Source organism: Eleutherodactylus coqui, chromosome 5, assembly GCF_035609145.1.
Source record: "Eleutherodactylus coqui strain aEleCoq1 chromosome 5, aEleCoq1.hap1, whole genome shotgun sequence".
Classification (NCBI taxonomy): Eukaryota; Metazoa; Chordata; class Amphibia; order Anura; family Eleutherodactylidae; genus Eleutherodactylus; species Eleutherodactylus coqui.
This window is the reverse complement of record NC_089841.1, coordinates 103,118,122-103,136,056: the sequence shown is the minus strand read 5'-3', so window position 1 is coordinate 103,136,056 and position 17,935 is coordinate 103,118,122. Positions and strand designations below refer to the sequence as shown.

General features: G+C 42.3%; 1 protein-coding gene across 1 annotated transcript in view; it reads right to left on the bottom strand.

Annotated features, from left to right (window-relative positions):
* Window positions 1–5,765: 5,765 nt before the first annotated feature.
* RASA1 (RAS p21 protein activator 1) overlaps window positions 5,766–17,935 on the bottom strand; it is a 49,139-nt gene continuing 36,969 nt past the window's right edge. The window contains exons 18-25 of the mRNA XM_066602965.1: window positions 17,786–17,928; window positions 16,956–17,071; window positions 16,508–16,594; window positions 14,849–14,916; window positions 14,314–14,402; window positions 9,055–9,132; window positions 8,540–8,674; window positions 5,766–6,542 (exon numbers count right to left, since the gene is read on the bottom strand). Of these exons, the coding sequence (XP_066459062.1) occupies window positions 6,459–6,542; window positions 8,540–8,674; window positions 9,055–9,132; window positions 14,314–14,402; window positions 14,849–14,916; window positions 16,508–16,594; window positions 16,956–17,071; window positions 17,786–17,928 (800 nt within the window). The 3' untranslated portion in view covers window positions 5,766–6,458. The remainder of the gene's footprint in view (window positions 6,543–8,539; window positions 8,675–9,054; window positions 9,133–14,313; window positions 14,403–14,848; window positions 14,917–16,507; window positions 16,595–16,955; window positions 17,072–17,785; window positions 17,929–17,935) is intronic.

Here is a 17,935-nt window from a genome sequence, read left to right as displayed (position 1 = left end):
GCTGTGCCTGCAATACCAGCCAGGGCCACTGTGCTATGGTCAGCTCTTTATTCCACACCAGCCTTGCTTTAGATTTAGAACATTAGCTACTGTTGTCTGGGTGGTCAAAAAGGCCAAGATGTTAGAAGAACAGATCCCATGTAATGAGACCTTGAGGAAGAGTAATTGATAAAACAGCTTGTAGACCTTTTATATTTAACCCCTTCCTGTCATACAGCTTGATACATCCTACGGCCAGAGTGGTGCACAGCGTATGCTGTGCATGGAGCAGATTCGTAAGCTAAATCAACTCCATACATAGCAGGTATTGGCTGACTGACACCCACCTACAACAACCACGATCATAGAACTCCAATGGTGGCTGTTAACCTTTTTAAATGCTGCGGTCCGTGCTAATAGATTTGAATGTCCTGACCAGGCACCCTCCTCCTCCCATGATAAAATTGCAGGGGTGCCATCCAGGTGTCATGGCCCCTAGGGCTGTTATGATGGTCTGCCTCTCAAGACCCATTTAAGACACAACGATCACTCAAAGGACTGCTTTTGAGCGATAAGTTGTCTAAATGGGCCTTTGGTTACGATTTGAATTACTTAACAAAACCCATTGTAAAGAGAATAGAATTTTAATGGGTTTAGATAACTTTCTGTGCCATAACATCACAATGAAGGTAAAAGGTGTGGCATTTTTAACTCCAGGAATAAGAGCCTTTCTGATTGGCCACATCTGCTTGACAGTGTTGTTTCCTGTCATGGCTATCCCATTCACAGAGGAAACATGGAAACTTTGTTGACCTAGTAACATGGAAATAACTTTTAAATCCCCACAGATGGTCCATTTATGGTCAGAGTAGCTGAGCTTATTAAGAACAAACCCAAGATTTCCGTAGCATTCTTTCAAATGGACTGAGTGTCCAACAGGCACAGAAGCATATTGGTTACCATTGTGAAGAAGTACGGCTTTCAAACTCCTTTTTGACGAATCTATGAAAAGTCTCCATTCCTCTGGGTCATATGTTATGTTGAACATTTCCATGATTCCAGGTACATTGTTGCAGAAAATTAGTTCACCCTCTTGTGTAAAAAAAAAAAGGGACAAGCGCTGCGGAATAAGTTGGCGCTATACAAATAAAGATTATTATTATTACAAATTCCTTTTCTCCAAGTCGGTACCATGAAAATGAAACACCGGAGGCTAACATATGTCTTTCTTTAAGTCTAGACCCTAACACTTCCGCTGAATCCTTTGGTAGGCCCAGATCTCGTACTAAATCGTTCAAGTCTGATTGAGAGACAAGTTCAGGGTCATTGGTACCTGGATCATAGCTGTCATCATTATCGCTGCTACTATGTGACATTTGGTCTAAATCGTCTAAAATATTGTCCAGGGTATCCGGAGGTGAAGGAATAGGCAAGCCAGGTCCATGAGGAACAGGGCGAATAGCCGAACGCATGTTGGTTGGGTATGAAATGTCCTTCCTGTTTTCTAAATTGAAACCTTGCACTGAACTCATCACTGATTTTTAGGCTCTCTCCAAACCATGGGTACTCCAAAACGAAATGATTTCTTCTTACCTTGAAACCATTGTCTCAGTTCTTCAACACACGCAGAACACACTATATGGGGAGCCCAAGATTTATCTTGGTCCCCTAATTTCATACCAAAGTATGCAAAATACACCTTCTGAACAAAATTAGAAATGTTCCTTTGTTGCTTCTTGACGGTATAAGACCCACAAATATAACAGAAACAGTTAGGAGAGTTGACACATCTTCTAGTAGCCATTTCTTCTAAATACCGTATCACAAAACTGTTTGATGCGTCCACCACAGTGGCTGGCTCCACACTGAGTCACTGAATGCAGTCAAGGTCACGCCTAGCAGACAGTTTAGATTTGTTGTTGTACGTGTACCGAACCTGAAAAACCCTGAAAATAAGGAAATTTCAGGTGAAATTTGTGACTTATCTAGGGGTGATGGAATTTTTACACTATTTTTACCGTAATCAGCACAAAAAATACTGTTAAACCCACTAATTAAATATGCTACAATTTTTTCATCGCAGACCTGTGTAATCGTTCTGTCTAAATGCGCTGCCCTCGTGCACTGTTTGTTCATTGCTCATTAGCAGTGAGCCTTATCAGTGCTGCACACAGATTTTCTCAGCTTACAGCACTGATAGCATTCTTTCAGCTGATATCCCACTGGGACTTCCCAGTGGGGTACCAGCTGAGCGTGCTGTGAACACAGCAGGAGTATACATAAGGCAGTGCTCCAGCTGTCTTCTGCATACCCCGTTCAGCTGTATAACAGCTAAACGCTCCAAGAACAGAGCAGCTGTATACAGAAGACCACTGGAGCGCTATCTTCCGCATACAGTAGGACCCTTTATTTACACACTAATAAGCTCTTAAGTAGCTAATTAGCTACTTAAGAGCTTATGCAAAGTGAACGCTCAAAACTGTCCCTTAAACTGCCGTTTGAGCGAATTTTGAGCGATCATCTTACCATATAAATGCACACAACAATTATCGCTCAAAAGATTGCTTTTGAGCAAATAACTGATAATCGTTGAGTCTAACTGGGCCTTTAACCGGTCCTGACAGCAGAGCACCTTAAGGCCACTGTCAGGCATTTTCACAGCGATTGACAGGGCTTTTTAACGCAGCCCATCCTTGTGATGAGGTGCGTTAAAAAGTGCAAAAGTAGAACAGACCGCTCGAAAAATGCGACACCAAAAATGCTGCATTCAAGCGCATCTGCAAGGCCCTATTGAACTTAATGGCGGTGTTGTACTGCGGTTAGAAAGCCGCGCTAAGTGTGCTCATCGCTATAAAACACCTCCATTGATTTCAAAGGGGCTTCTCAGACAAACATTTAAAATGCCGTGTTTTTCTACTGCGGTTTGTTCTGTTTTCGGGCACTGCAGTATTATTAAACTTGATACGTGGAACATTTTCAGGCCTGTGAAAAACACGGTAAAACGGTCACTGCGGGACAGATGGCTTCCATTGACTGCAATGGAAGCAGTCTGTGTGGTTCGCACTAGAATAGGACATGCTGTGATTTTTCCCTCTGCGAGCAGGAAAAAGAAAAAAAAAAAAAAAATCAATCGCAGTTGATTTCCAGTTGTGGGCATGGAAAAGCGTTTTGCATAGCATGTCTATGGGCAGTATTTGCTGCGGGATCTGTAGGCGAACACCCACTCCGGATCCCGCAGTGCAAATACGCCCGTGTGAATTGGGCCTTAGGTAAGCCCTTTGTATATTGTATTTATGTTTGAAAAAGAGGCCTTCTGTAGCTTCACAATGCGTTGCCACGTTTGTTCCTGCCGAATAATCAAAGCTTGTGGATACAAAGACATTTCCTTCCGACTTTGATACGACTAGGGGGGGCCTCAAGGAGAGACCCCCCCCCCCACAGTAGTAAGTCCTTTTAGAACCTTTTCTACTGGTGAACTGCGCTAAATTCCTGTGAGCATAAACCCTTTTTCTCCTTATACCCATATTTTTCCTGGATCACTACATGCCCTCTGGCATTCGGCTTGTTTGCTCTCCATTTTGGTGAATATAGGAAGCACAGATAAACCCATTGTTTCAAGGACATCATCCTAAGCTTAAAATAATAGAAGTATACGTCAGAGATGCGCCAAGTGTGTTGAAAAATTACATATGTCAATTTGGCTAGTAGTAGGTCACGACTCACCTGGTGCTCGGTGGGATAACCCTGGATGGGGAAACAAACCGGCACCTGTTGTCCAGGTCAGCGTATAGAGAGATCTTTACTCCACGATGCGTTGAAGCGGAGAGACGCAGAAGGGCCCAAGAGGTGCTTGAAGGAGAAGGAATAACTATGCAAGAAGGAAAATGTCTTCTGCACTCGTGTGGATAAGATTGCTATAACTTAAAGGGGTTGTCCGGCTATAAACATTAGGTCTCATTACTTCTGTTTGCCCAATACAATGCACTTTGTAATATACATTGTGCATTGTAAATTAGGCAAACAGAAGTTATTCACTTTATTCACTTACCTTTTACGATGCCCCCCCGTGTTGCTCCTCGGTTGCCATGGGTTCCGACAAGTCTCTTGTCCTCTTCTTGTCGGGACGACGGGGACACGCTTCTCCAGCACAGCTCTGCGCATGTGCAGAAGAACTTCAGCCGATGGGAAGCTCAGTTCTGCCTGCAGGGGAGGCGTGGCTGCTGGCTCTTCATCTCCAAGGTAAGAATGAGTGGAGGGGCGGGCTCTCGAGGGGGGGGGGGGGGGCTGGAGAGGGAGAGATGGATGGATGGATGTGTGCAAGGGGGGGGGGGGGGGGGGTGGTGCAGTGATGTGTGTGTTCGTGGTGGCTGGAGACCCGGCTGTCAGAAGTCCCGGGGGAAGGGGGGGTGGAGAGGGAGAGATCGATGGATGGATGTGTGCAAGGGGGGGGGGGGGGGTGTGTGTGTGTGTGTGTGTGTGTGTGTGTGTGTGCAGTGATGTGTGTGTGTGTGTGTGTGTGTGTGCAGGGACCCGGCTGACAGAAGTGTGTGTGTGTGGGGGGGGGGGGGGGGGGGGGTCATTGTAAGGGGGAGGGGCACTATGAGGGCATGTGTGTGTGTGTGTGGGGAAATGTTTTGTTTTACTTTAGCAGGGTGGGGGGGGGGGGGGGGCAGTAGGTAGCCTTGCAGTGGGGGGCTGCAGGAGAGTTGTCTCTCGGCTCTCCCCAGCCCCTCTCCATTCACTATACACTCATGCCAGGATTTTATCGTGAACCATGAGTGTATAAGTGTCCCCTGGCTACAACCCCTCTGAGTATAGTATGCAGCAGGGGGCGGGGCCTGGGCGGGGAGAGACTGTAGAGCAGTTCAATAGAGGTGGGCGTGTCATGGGCGGGGCTAGGACGTGAGCTGAGGGAGGCCATGAAATCCTGCCTTTTCATGTCTCTTACTGCCATCGGGAGCGCGCACACAGAAGAGGGAGAGCGCAGAGCATGTGAGAAGGCAGCACAGAGGCGCCATCTTTGAAAGCTGCAGTGAAGATCAGATTCTAAGGTAATAAACTGACATTCCAGCTGATCTGCCGGCCGGTTTGAGCCTCTGTATGCTGTGTGTTACTATCCTTACTGAAAGGGAAACGGCAGCATTATAAAAATTTTTACCCTGTGTGGCCGGACAACCCCTTTAATCTCTTGAGATGCCGTTGAACATCACGCTCTTTATTAGACACAATGAGTGACGCGTTTCAGCTAAAGAAAGCCTTTTCAAGCTCATAATACAAAACATGAAAACGATAGATAATACAGATCTATGTATTTTTTGTATGAGATGAAAAAGGCTTTCTTTAGCTGAAACGCGTCACTCATTGTGTCTACTAAAGAGAGTGATGTACAACGGCATCTCAAGAGATTAAGTTATATCGATCTTATCCACATGAGCGCGGACGACATTTTCCTTCCTGCATAATTACTTAATCATCATAAGCTTGTGGTCGGCCCTCCCCGTGTGTGGCCACAAGTCCTTACTTTGTAGCATTTGACATAAGAATTTTTTTTTTCTTTTTAAGTGCCATCCCATTTAATATTTTTTTGTAAAACTGCGGCATACTGCTAGGACAGATCATCACTTTAGGATAGCTAGGTGTCGAAACCTCTCGGTCTCAGACCAAGGTGATAGCAGGTCCTGGCGATATGCCATTATTTTTCAAGCAGGTAATAACTTAACATATTGTTTAAATTTTCAAGAGGACACACTTTTTTCAGAAGTGAATAAAAATGAGAGAACCAGAAATACTTTACAAAATGGTTTACTGCATGCACATCAGATACAACAATCAATAAATTTAATGAAATCAGTTATTTACTGGTGTAAACATTTTACAAAAGCTTTTCATTATACATGGTTTTGATGGAAAACATCTACCATAAATCAGTGACACATAAAACAATCTTTCAAAAACTTAACATGATCCGCGAAAGACAGAACGCAAATAAAAATAATAGCACTTGTTCCATTGTCAGTTTCTGAAGTCAAACTACATACATTATCGGGTTGCTTTAACAGTCGCGAGCAATAACAGAAACCAGTTAAAAATACCAGTATAAAAATAGCTTGTAATCCAGTTATAAATGACTGTCAGGAAGCAGAAGACGTCTACTGTCAGCCGCCGGGGTTTGGGATTGTAGACTTTGGCATAATGCAGTGAACTGGGGGATACTGGAGTTCAGTAGACAAAGGCTCAGACTTGTAGAAGTCAGTTCAAAGTGTGAAACGTGCAATTTCTCTGGACCAGATTTCTTGAGACAGAACGCCCGCCGCAGCGTCACGGGTCCGTCAGCAGAAGTTTTTGCCTGCATAGTCCCACATATCACGTGTGGCGATCATGTGCTATTTTTTTTTTCTTTTTTTTGGAAAGAGCAAAAAGGAAGTGATATTGTGAAGTAATTTCCAGGTGTTGGCATGCAGAATAGGCAGAGGTTGGTGCTACCTGGTGTTGTTCGTTACCGAATACTGACTTTGTTTCTGTTGAAGTAGTTCTGTGATTGCCAGAAGCTTTTTGAGGACATGCTGTGGGAAGAAAAAGGTTATTTAGTATATAGCAAAATAGAACAAAGCCTTCATAATAAGGGGGACTTGTCTGCTCCGTAAGCATTTGAATTCATAATACTAATAATCAACTCCACTTCATCTCCCCAGTTATTGCTTCTGGTATTGTATGCATAGGTTGGGTGTTACCAGTCCTTCTCACTAAGGGGTATCCATAGTCTAGCACACTGCCCAACTATGCACATTTAGGCCTTTGGCTGCACGGACTTCTGAAAGTGAAAACTGTTAAGTAGTTTCACCTGCACAAATTATGCGGCCAAAAAACACATTAGAAACAGTTGTAATTTGCTGTAAAGCATGCAATGTTTGGTCACCTAACAATACCGCTATTATTTGGAGAGCGAGAATGCATCCTAAGGCCTATGACATCCGAATCTGTAAGTTGCACCTGTGAGTCTTGGCTGCTACTCACATTAGACACTTCTCCGTGTGCTGTCCGATAGACAGACGGTCTGCAAATTGACTTGCCTCATCCGTGATTTGAACAAGCATAAGATAGTATGTAAGGCCGAAAAAAGACATATGTCCATGCAGTTCAGCCAATTACCCCCCACTGTTGATCCAGAGAAAGGGGGAAAAAAAATTTCTTCTCAACTCCAATCTGGCAATCTGAATAATCCCCAGATCAACAACCCTCTTCTGAAGTCATTAATGATAACTAGAGATGAACGAGCATACTCGTTAGGGGCAGATACTCGAGCAAGTATCGTCCTTCTCGAGTACCTCGTCAGAAAAGTTTCGGGTGGCGGCGGGTTGCGGGAGTGAGCGGATCAACACCCCCCCGTCAGCACCCGAATCTTTTCTTATGAGCAGGCAGGTATTCGAAAAGGACGATACTCGCTCGAGTATCTGCCCTTAATGAGTATGCTCGCTCATCTTTAATGATAACATATAATATTGTATCACTCAAGAAAGGCGTCCAGGCCTCTCATACTCTTATCGAATTCGCCACCACCTCCTCCTAGGGCAGAGAGTCCCTAGTCTCACTGCTCTTACAGTAAAGAACCCCCTTCTATGTTGGTATAGAAACCTTCTTTCCTCTAGATCACAGTTTCCAAACTCCAGTCCTCGAGGACCCCCAACAAGTCATGTTTTCAGGATATCCTATAGAGAGAACACCTAAAACCATTTCTGGGACAACTGACAATTCCATCTCCTGTGCAATACTAAGGGAAATCCTGAAAACAAGACATGCTGGGGGTCCTTGAGGACTGGAGTTGGGAAACACTGCTTTAGGCGTAGAGGGCGCCCCCTTGTTACAGTCACATTCCTAGGTATAAATAGATGATGGGAGAAATCCTTGTATTGACCCCTGATATATTTATACATAGTTATTAGGTTGCCCCTCAGCAATCTTTTCAAACGAAATAATCCCAATTTTGATAACCTCTCTGGGTATTGTAGTTCACCCATTCCATTGATTACTTTAGTTGCCCGCCTTTGTACCTGCTCCAGCTCTGATATGTCCTTCTTGTGTACTGGTGCCCAAAACTGTACGCAATATTCCATATATGGTCTGACCAGTGACTTGTAAAGAGGAAGGACAATGTTCTCGTCATGTGCCCCTATACCTCCTTTTGATGCACCCCATGATCTAATTTGCCTTGGCAGCAGCTGCCTGACACTGATTGCTCCAGTTAAGCTTACAGGACACATGATTAAGGTTTTTTCATACAGACCATCGGTCAACATGAAAAAACAGCCATGCACAAAGTCCATGGGCTTCCTTGTGTGCGCAGTCTGCGGGAAACAAAATAGGAGTTAGTCTACGCCCACCAGCTCAGAATGGCCAGAAATCGTATTATTCCTCTTGTACACATACAGCAGCTTACTCTGAAAAGTAATCTGAATTGGGTATACCTAATGTTTCAAGAACGGAGCGGCACAGCAGAATACTAACCCAACACCATCACACATGTTGCGCTCAAAAAAAAAAAAAAAATTGCATGAAGCATTACCTGCTGTGCACCTCGTTCATTACTAATGGTTCGGAGTTCATCAGAATGTGCCACGCACATTTCATGTAAAGCTGCCAAATTGCGGGACAGGTCAGTCCTTGAGTGTTCAGTAGTATCCGGTAGCTCAGGAACGTTCTGGAATAGTCAACTTGTATTAACATTCCAGATTTCATATTCCACATTTTCATTTCTTCAAAACAGACATCATTTCAAGAACACCATACATTCCCATAATAAGCCAAGTACTTGCTTCCCATACAAAAAGAGCATCTTAATTTCTTACATCCAAACTTTAAATCATTAGTGAAACTATGTCCACTCCATCACTTTCAAGTGCTCTTGTCAAGAACGTTAACAGGTGAAAACGGTATCCCCCCCCCCCCCCCCTTATCATGTAGCGACTATTGCCCCGACCTGCCAGAATTCAGCACGTGACAGCAGTGCCTGCTACACTAAGCGGAGCACATGACAATACATTTACACCAACTGCCATTGGGCCACGAATTGGAACTCACCCCAAGTTCATCTAAGAACATAATCATGCGGTGCTTGTTACTTTTAATGAATGGATTCACGCCTTCCATGTAGGGTTCCTAAAAAAATGAATGAATACAAGCGAGTTGAAGTACGGTATTCTACAAAGGATCATTTCACTCCGCTGCATGAGTAATGAAGAAAGAGTGCAACTCCAGTAACGCCAACTACAGCTTTTAGTTTCATGTCATGAGTCACAAACACACCCCAAGTCTACAAACACATGGACTTCTCCCATCTAGCTACAGAAGCGCCATCAAGACAACCATAAGGGATGCAGAAATGGTAAGAGTGTAAAACGTGCGGCAAGAGCATACGGTCCAATGACTGAACATATATGTAGCACTTCCAAAAGACTTACAGCACCACTATACAAAGATACAGATGCAGCCAAATGTAACCTGACTCCAAGCGTTCAGGTAACCTTCTGTGCCAGTTTGTTTACCCTTCCAATAGCTTTACAATGGGTGTTGTTGTATGGAGATGATAGCTTTTCAGTAACTTAAAATAACTCATCACAGAAAGTAATCCAGCAGATTAAACTTGGCTACATCTGTACAACATTATGTCAGCAAGCCACATCCAGGCTCTTACAGCGTCGGCTGCTATCGTGTAGTAAGATAAGTAGTCTAGTAGATCCGGGTTGTAAGTTGTGTGTGTTTATATTTTTCTAACGGGAAAATTAATTTTATCCAAGATCCTATTTCCTACTTCAGTGTTCAGGGCACTTGTACTGCAAAGTCAAACATCAGTCAACTATAGTTTGGAGGAGAGGACAACTTCCAGATATCTCCCACATGTAATTAGGGACACTATGCCAGTTATGGATCTGCAGAGACTAGTCACCTGCGATATACGTGATGTGGAGCAGCTTACGTGTTACTCAATACAAACATTTAAAGGGGTTGTCCCAAGCAACTACTACTGATCACCTATCCTCAGAATAAGTAATCAATAACTGATCAGCCGGGGTCCGTCTCTTGAGGTCACCTATATCCTGAGGATAGATCATTGATAGCGTTTGTATGAATATAACAAAAATAAGGAGGAGGGGGGGGGGGGGGGGGATAACATTTTTATATATTTTTTTCTTCTACAGAACTACATAGGTTCTATTGCACATCTGAATTCAGCCTTAGGATAGTGGCACACGGCTGCATTTTCCGGGCCACGTGCTGGCCATGTAATTCCACGAACAGCACACCAATCCTATGAGGCTATACAAATTTTTTTTTTTTTCAGACCAGTCATCCTCAAGAAAAAAAATCCAATTACTGCCTGTTTTACAGACAATAAGACATGCAACGTCAGTGTGCTGCGTGGTGGCTGTGTGAGATAAATCTGAGGGAACTGTGCAAAAACCTAGTCTATGCTTTTACACAATCCTTTGAGGTCTACAGACCATTCCTTCTACTTTAAGGCTTTGCTCTGACATGCACTGTCAGCGGAGGGACTTTATAAAAATAGGTGTGCGCCTTTTTCACATCAGGCCCAAACTACAGTAATCACAGGTGGACTCCTAGTTGTAAATGTATGACAGACACAAGGGACGAGATGCATCCAAGCTCTACTGGTTGGGTTCATATGTAGTGGCCACAGTGCCGTTCACCAAAGTCTTCCAAAATAGTTAAAACTGCAGTGTTTTGCTGTGGCTTCAGAAAGCCGTGGCAAAAATTAGACCGCATCCCAAACGTGTAAACCAAACTCCTTTTTTTGTTCTACTTTTGCTCAAAAATGGTAATATATCTTCTTTGTAGATGGGTGTGCACATTGTTTGTCATCTTTCTCACATTTGAATTCTGTGCCTACAAATTGCAGCAGAACAAAATTAAAAATCATTAGATGTCCAATTGTTGCCGGCTTTCACAGACGAAGCCTGACCATGTAATGGTGTCCGTGTGCTGTCTGATGCGAGTGGCGCCAGAGGTTTTTGGGCACAACACACATGGGGCCACGTGAATCAGGCCTTAAATCCTTCTGCAGCACTACAAAAAGTTTGTTTTGTCCAGGGCCAAAGAAATTCTTGCAAAGGCTTCTGCAATATTTGCAAGAATATACACGGCCATCACACTGATCAAACTATATGAGCCCCCACATGGTGTTTATACAGGTTCCATACTTTTACACTACAGAGACAATTTGGTTGGTGGGGGGTGATTTATAGTACGCGCTGTTATTTTTGAAGTCTGTTTTGCTGGAGGCAACGTTACCGCTATTTGCAGCAAATTTAGCAAAATGGCACCGGATGCTGATAATTCCTTCACATATTTAAATGCGTCAGAAGTGGTTTCTTCAGTTTTCATATAACCCACCTACTGGAGTGAGATTGGGCGAAAACTGACTTTAAAAAGTTGCAATGCATAAATCTGTCTAAATTCTTGCCACGCAGCAAGCTACTCCCAGTGTTAGCTCCACCCTCACAAGCTGACGTGCATAGCGCAAATGGTTAATAAGTGTCCCACAGCAGATTAGATACTAATTTAAAGTAAGATGCGTCAAAAAGACATTATATTAGGCCTGGTAGTACAGACGAGTTCCCATTGCAATGAATGGCCTGTAATGCTAAGCCTGGATGCTGCCGTTTGTTTCCTAGCTCAGCTCAGTGCACTGGAGAACAGCTGAACAATGGAAGGCTGACCCCACCAATCTACTACTGATGGCCTATCCTAAGAATAACCACCATCCATCACTGATCATAGACAGGATTTAAAATACATCTTTAAAAAAATGTTAAAAAAATATGTTTTATTCGATACGCCATTATATGAAGTGATAAAGACCCGTATTGGGAACTATAGAATTACCAATTTATGACTTCTTTACAAAATACATCCAAATTGCAACAGAATTTGTGGCTTCATAAAAAAGTGGGAGTAATATGGCATACTAGGGACGTTTGTGATATTTTGTCGTATTCTTCACACACTCAGAGGATTGTGAGTCCCTACTGCAATCCTGCAAATTCTATTGCAATTTGGATGAACTTTGTAAATACATTGTAAACTATTGCCAGTTATGATGATTTCATTATTGTATCGCTCCTAGTACTGGTCTTGCCCCAATATTTATTACATCACTTTATATAATGGCGTGTTGCATACAAATGGAGTTTGTTTTTTTTAATATTAATAAAACTTATATTTTACCTTCTGCCTATGGTCTGTGATGGTAGTTGTCCCTCTGGTAGAAATTAGGCCATCAATAGTTCACAACTGAATAACTCCATTAACAAGGAACCTGTGACCTTCTAGAAGTACCATAAACGAAGTTATGGTGTTTATAGAATAGGTCTCACGGAGTCTGGGGTTATAATTTTTACACTTACCGGGTTCCCTATTCCCATGCTGTTCCCCCGGGAAGTCCTTGCATAGCCATTTAGCATGACTCTTCATTCGGTCTGCGCTCACTCCACTAGAGGACAGCAGATTGCGTACGCACTGAATGAGTCATATTAACTGGCCGCACACTGATTTCCTGGGCTGACAGCATGGTAACAGGGAGCCTGGAAAATATAAAAAGGACACCCCCGACTCAACGGGATCTGTCCTATAAGCATAATAACTTACATTTATGGTGTTTATAGGAGGTGACAAGTCCCATCTAGCTTTTATATTTTGCTGGTTTCAATATTTCTTCTGCTTATAAAAGGAAATTTATCTGACAACACTATTAGGAAATCGCTCCCAATGCAATCGCCTAATACATTAGTTTCCCAAAATGGCATACAAAAAGTGCTTTAATGAGGTTAGGCATAGTTATGTCATGTATGGCTACTGAAAAAGGTGATGCACTCTGCGGTGTGTTATATGTCTGCATTACCCCAGGCACTGAACAGTTAAGCGATGGATAGAGATATTGAACCCTCTCTCACAGCACATTATAGTTGGAGTTATTGGTTATCGTGTTAAAAGAGCAGTTCCAATTAGCAAAGACATCGGTCAATTTAAAGATCCAATATGAAAACAACTCTAGAACATTTATTCCGTGACTACAGTACAGTGAGAGTGGCAAAATAAGATGAACGATGATCTACACTTACAATGAAATGGAGGTCATGCAATGACAAGTGCAGAAGCAGTTTGTTATAAGATTAAAGGAAATAAAGCTTGTTTTCTTACAGCTCCGGAGTTAATAACGCAGCTTTGTGGCACAGCAGCCTCATGTCCCTCCCGTGCCAACCAGAATAAAAGGAAGTGTTATTAGATTGTATTTTGTACTTCGTGCATGTATACTAAGACTGCAGCAAGGGTTACTGGTACACACTGGAAGCCAATATATTAAACTGAAATGAATGGTCTAAGGGGATGACTTGTAATCGGATTTGTGTGGCATTACTTAATATTCATGTGCGCTAGTGAACTTAATGTAACATCATAGAACAAGTCAATTGACACACAAAAAAGACAATCTACTTAAAAAGACAGCAACCTTTTTAAGTCATTTCTGGCTTCTTACTTTTAATATAAAGATATATTGCTCATAGACTAGATGCATGGATTCAGACCGCAGGTTTCAAGAATTAACAATTCACAAATTCTAAGCAATATTTATTAATACATGTTGTACTTTCCATCCCAATAGAATGCTGTTCCATCTTGAAAATTGGCAGAAATAGAGAGTCTTCTAACCTGTCAGGTTGGCACAGTGTGCCATCAGGGCAGAAGACTATCCATAAAGCCAACCTCTGATATGTAAACTCTCAAATGCTGGATTATTTGAAAGTGCCAAGAAAACCCTCATGCAAATCGGTGGAAGTATTCCAAGGCTCAGCCTCGGATTATTGTAGCTGTTACACGTCCTATGTTGATCTGTCACATCAGCATGTGACTGAGGCCTAAAAGGGTATGCTCACACAGTGTAAATGATCCACAGCATTTACAAGCAATGTAGAAGAGATTTCAAGAAATCTCATCTAAACGCTGTGGAAAAACCCAGTGACCTGTGATGTGGATTCTAAATCTGCATCGTGTCAATTTATGCAGTGGATTGTCACCACGGATGTCACCCCTTCAAATGAGGGGGTGAAATCTGCAGCAAATCCACAGCATTTCCACACTAAAACCCTCAATTAAAAATGCATTTTTCCCCCCAGTGGCTCCACCACCATATGTGGCTTTACCCCTGAATGCGCTCCTAGAACATTGCTTTATATTAACAGAGAAGAGGCAGTCAAGGATTCACTGCATGTAGTACATCATATCTATAAACACAAAGCAATAAGATGTGCAAAAAATTCTTACTTTGGCTCCAAATTCAACCAAATTTGCTAAATTTTGTAAAGACTTGGCGACCAGCGTCAATGTTCGTGCTGCAGTTGGTGAAGGAGAATCTACCAGGGAGAGAGAGAAGTGGAGGTTAGCAGAAATAAGCAGAACGATCTACAAAGTCTTATTAGTGCTGCATTCCCTTGCACAGCAGCTAGACGGCTGCGGAGGAACTGTAGTGCGGCCCCATTCAGGTGAAAGGGGGTCAGTTGCAGTTCCTTGCACAGCAGGATGCCAAGAGGGCAGCTGTACAGGGAAAACTGCAGTAGGGTTGGAACCTTTCAATCAAGCAAAGTGATGATCGTGTTATATCATCACTTTAAGAGATGAGAAGACGCCTTTATAGGAGTAGTTTAATGTGGTAAACTATCACTACCATCAATGTCTGATCACTCATTTAAGTAAATGCAGACTACAAGGACTGTCATTTCTAGAATCTACTGAACCACAGTTGTATTAATCTTATAAACTCTGATAGCTATATAATTATGTCCGAGAGAAGAATACGTACCCGAGATGATATTAAACATCCTTGGATTAAGGATAGCGGGGCAGATTAATCGCAGAAAAACAAAGCCACTGAAAATTGGAATAAAGGAGATGATGAGGCAATAGACAAGTACGTGCTCCCCTCCCTGTAATGTTTTATGCTTAGAAACACATCATAGACCATGTATGTTCTGGTTAACCCCTTCATGACACACATATGGCTATATACATCCTAACTGCACATAAATCCATGCAGTTTGAATGGATATAGCCGTCCACTACATATGCCGAGTGTGGAGCGAGCTCGAGAGCCCAACCTGCTCCATACACAGTGGGTATCAGTTGTCTCTACAACAGACACCTGCCCATAACAGCCACAACCAGTGAGAACTCGGACCATGGCTACCAACCCTTTAAATACTGCCGTCAGTTCTGACAACGCAATTTAAATATCCAGATCGGGACTTGGATGTCCGAAACCATCCCACAGTGATAACACGGGGATGCTGTCTTGGCGTCATGGCAGCCTGAGGACTTCTGAAAGTCTCCAGAACAACCATGATAGATTGCCCATGAGGAGATGTGCCTGTAACGTCTTTACTATGCAGCCTGTTAAAATATAGTATTATACAATACCATAGTATTGCATTACACTATATAAGTGATCAAACAATCACAAGTTCAAAGTTCCCTATGGGGACTAATAAAATAAAAAGTACAATATAAATATATTTTTTAATTAAAATTTTTTAAGTTCAAGAAATCTCATTTCCAATTGTCAGATTAAAAAAAAAAAAAAAAATCTAAAAATTGGCATTGCTGCACCTGTAAAGTTTTAGTTTTTAAAAATTCTCGCAGCCGGATCCAACCTGGCCGTCTGCAGGCGGCCTAACTGCGTAAGAAAAAAAAATGGGATTGTCATTCTGTCTTCAAAAAAAGAAAAAAAATGAATAAAAAGCTATCAAAAAGTTTTATGTTCCTCAAAATTATACAAATACAAACTACAGATTGTCCCGCAAAAAACCGAGCCTGCACACAGCTTTATCGATGAAAAAAAGTTGTGGGTGTCAAAATAGAGAGACAGTACAAATTTTTTAAGTACTACTATATAAAAAAAAAAAATTAAATCTGTTACCCAATGTACTTTTACTGACCCACAGAATAAAGATGTCACTTTCACTGCCACATCAATGCTATAAAAATAACCCACCCACTCTAAATTGTTTAACTGTGGGTTTTTTCACCACTGTTTCAGATTTTCTTTTTTAATTCTATGATACATTAAAAGATGCCATTGAAAAAAATACAACTTATCCCACAAAAAACAAGCCCTCATGTAGATACGACCCCTGAAAAATCAAAAGTTATAATTTTTTGAGTCTGGATACCAGAACTGCAGCATGTGACCTGGACGCTGGCGCATCAATGACCCTGATCATAAAAAGGTCAATCCAGACAGTATTTACAAAGTACGATTTATTAAATGGCACATACCAGGCAAGGCTCACACTCAGTAATACAAAGCAAGTGGGTAGCGGATGATTTGGGGGCTTATCTGTGACTTGCCAGAGGCGTGGGGTTAGGCCATGAGAAGAAGTCAGCGCCTGTGTTTGAGTTTTTGGATTATGCCTTTAAGAATAGAGTTTTAGCATTTTTTAGTTGATTGCGTGTAGCTACTTACCTAACAACTCTTGTCCTCATGGTTGTATTAGAAGGCCACTTTTGTTGAACAGACCGCTGTAAGCATCCATAAATATACCTGAGAGTTCTGTAAAGATATTGAATGTGTAAGATCATTACATCTTCTGCCACCGGGTTAAAAGGAGGATACAGGAGTCACATGTAAATGTGAGCATCCAGTCATTTGCTCCAGTACACATCTTAAATACATGCAACTTCACCCAAAAAACGTACATGGGTGAAGCTGGATATTTCCCCAAATGAAAGACCGAGGAGAGGAGAGAAGTTGGATTTTAGCTGCTCATTGCATAATGAGATAAGCAGCTCCAGAGATGCCTGGCCACCACTCATCCTGTCCCTATTAAAACAAACACACATGCACACCCATACAATCTACATAAATAAACCGCAATTAACTCATTTCTCATTTAGAAGAACTTCAGACTTACGGAGGGAGTATTTCTGCTGCCATAAAAATTTTTTCCACCAACTCTGAAAGTAAAGCCAAGAGGTGGGCCAAGTTCGCATTCACATCTTCATTCTTCTCCAGCTTTGAAGGATTCAGCTGTATAAAACAGTAGATGGAGGAATAAATCATCGATGAAAAAGTACATTGTAATCATGTTAAAGGGGTGACCTAGGTCATCATTATGAGATCAGTGGGTGGGCCAAATCTTGGCACACACTAATCAGCTGTTCCAGGGGCCATGGCACTTGGGCAAGCACTGTGGCCTATCCATTGGCCTGTGACTTCACATCAATTGATCGCACAGCCATTGTGCAGCTCAGTCGCATTCAGGTGAAGGGGATTGAATTTAAATACCAGGCATAAATGCTATTCAATGTAAGGCGCCGTGCCAGGTGTATGATGAAGAGGCCGCAGAGCTCATCCGAGCGTCACTGCCATTTCCAACAGCTGATTGTCGGGGGTGTCGAGTTAGCCTCCCCGCCAATCTCAAATTGATGATCAAATCAAAACATGGGTCAGAAGAGCCCGTTAAAGTAATTTATGATAAGATATAGAAACTGATGGTCAAAGTCAAGTTTGTTGCATGTACATGCAACAGCTGACTTTACTTGGGGCATTCACACACAGATTTGCTGCAGATACACAGTAGCCTTCAATTGAAGGGATGAAATCTACTGTGGATCCTTGTCGAAATCTGCATTAATGGTGCTTTCATTGCAAAAAATGCACACCAAATCAGTTATGTGCGAATACACCTTAATAAGACTTTCTGCAGTGGCAGCAGATCCTTAATTGGTAGCGATTTCTTACCTCACATGACTGCTTGCTATCCATTATTTTTAAAATGGTGTCTTTCAGCGCATGATGAACAAACGGAGTAGCAGTAGCTTTCATATATTGCTCCATCAGCGTGCTTGCTAAGGTTGTTGCTCGGAAGAGAGTTGTAGCTTCATCTACATT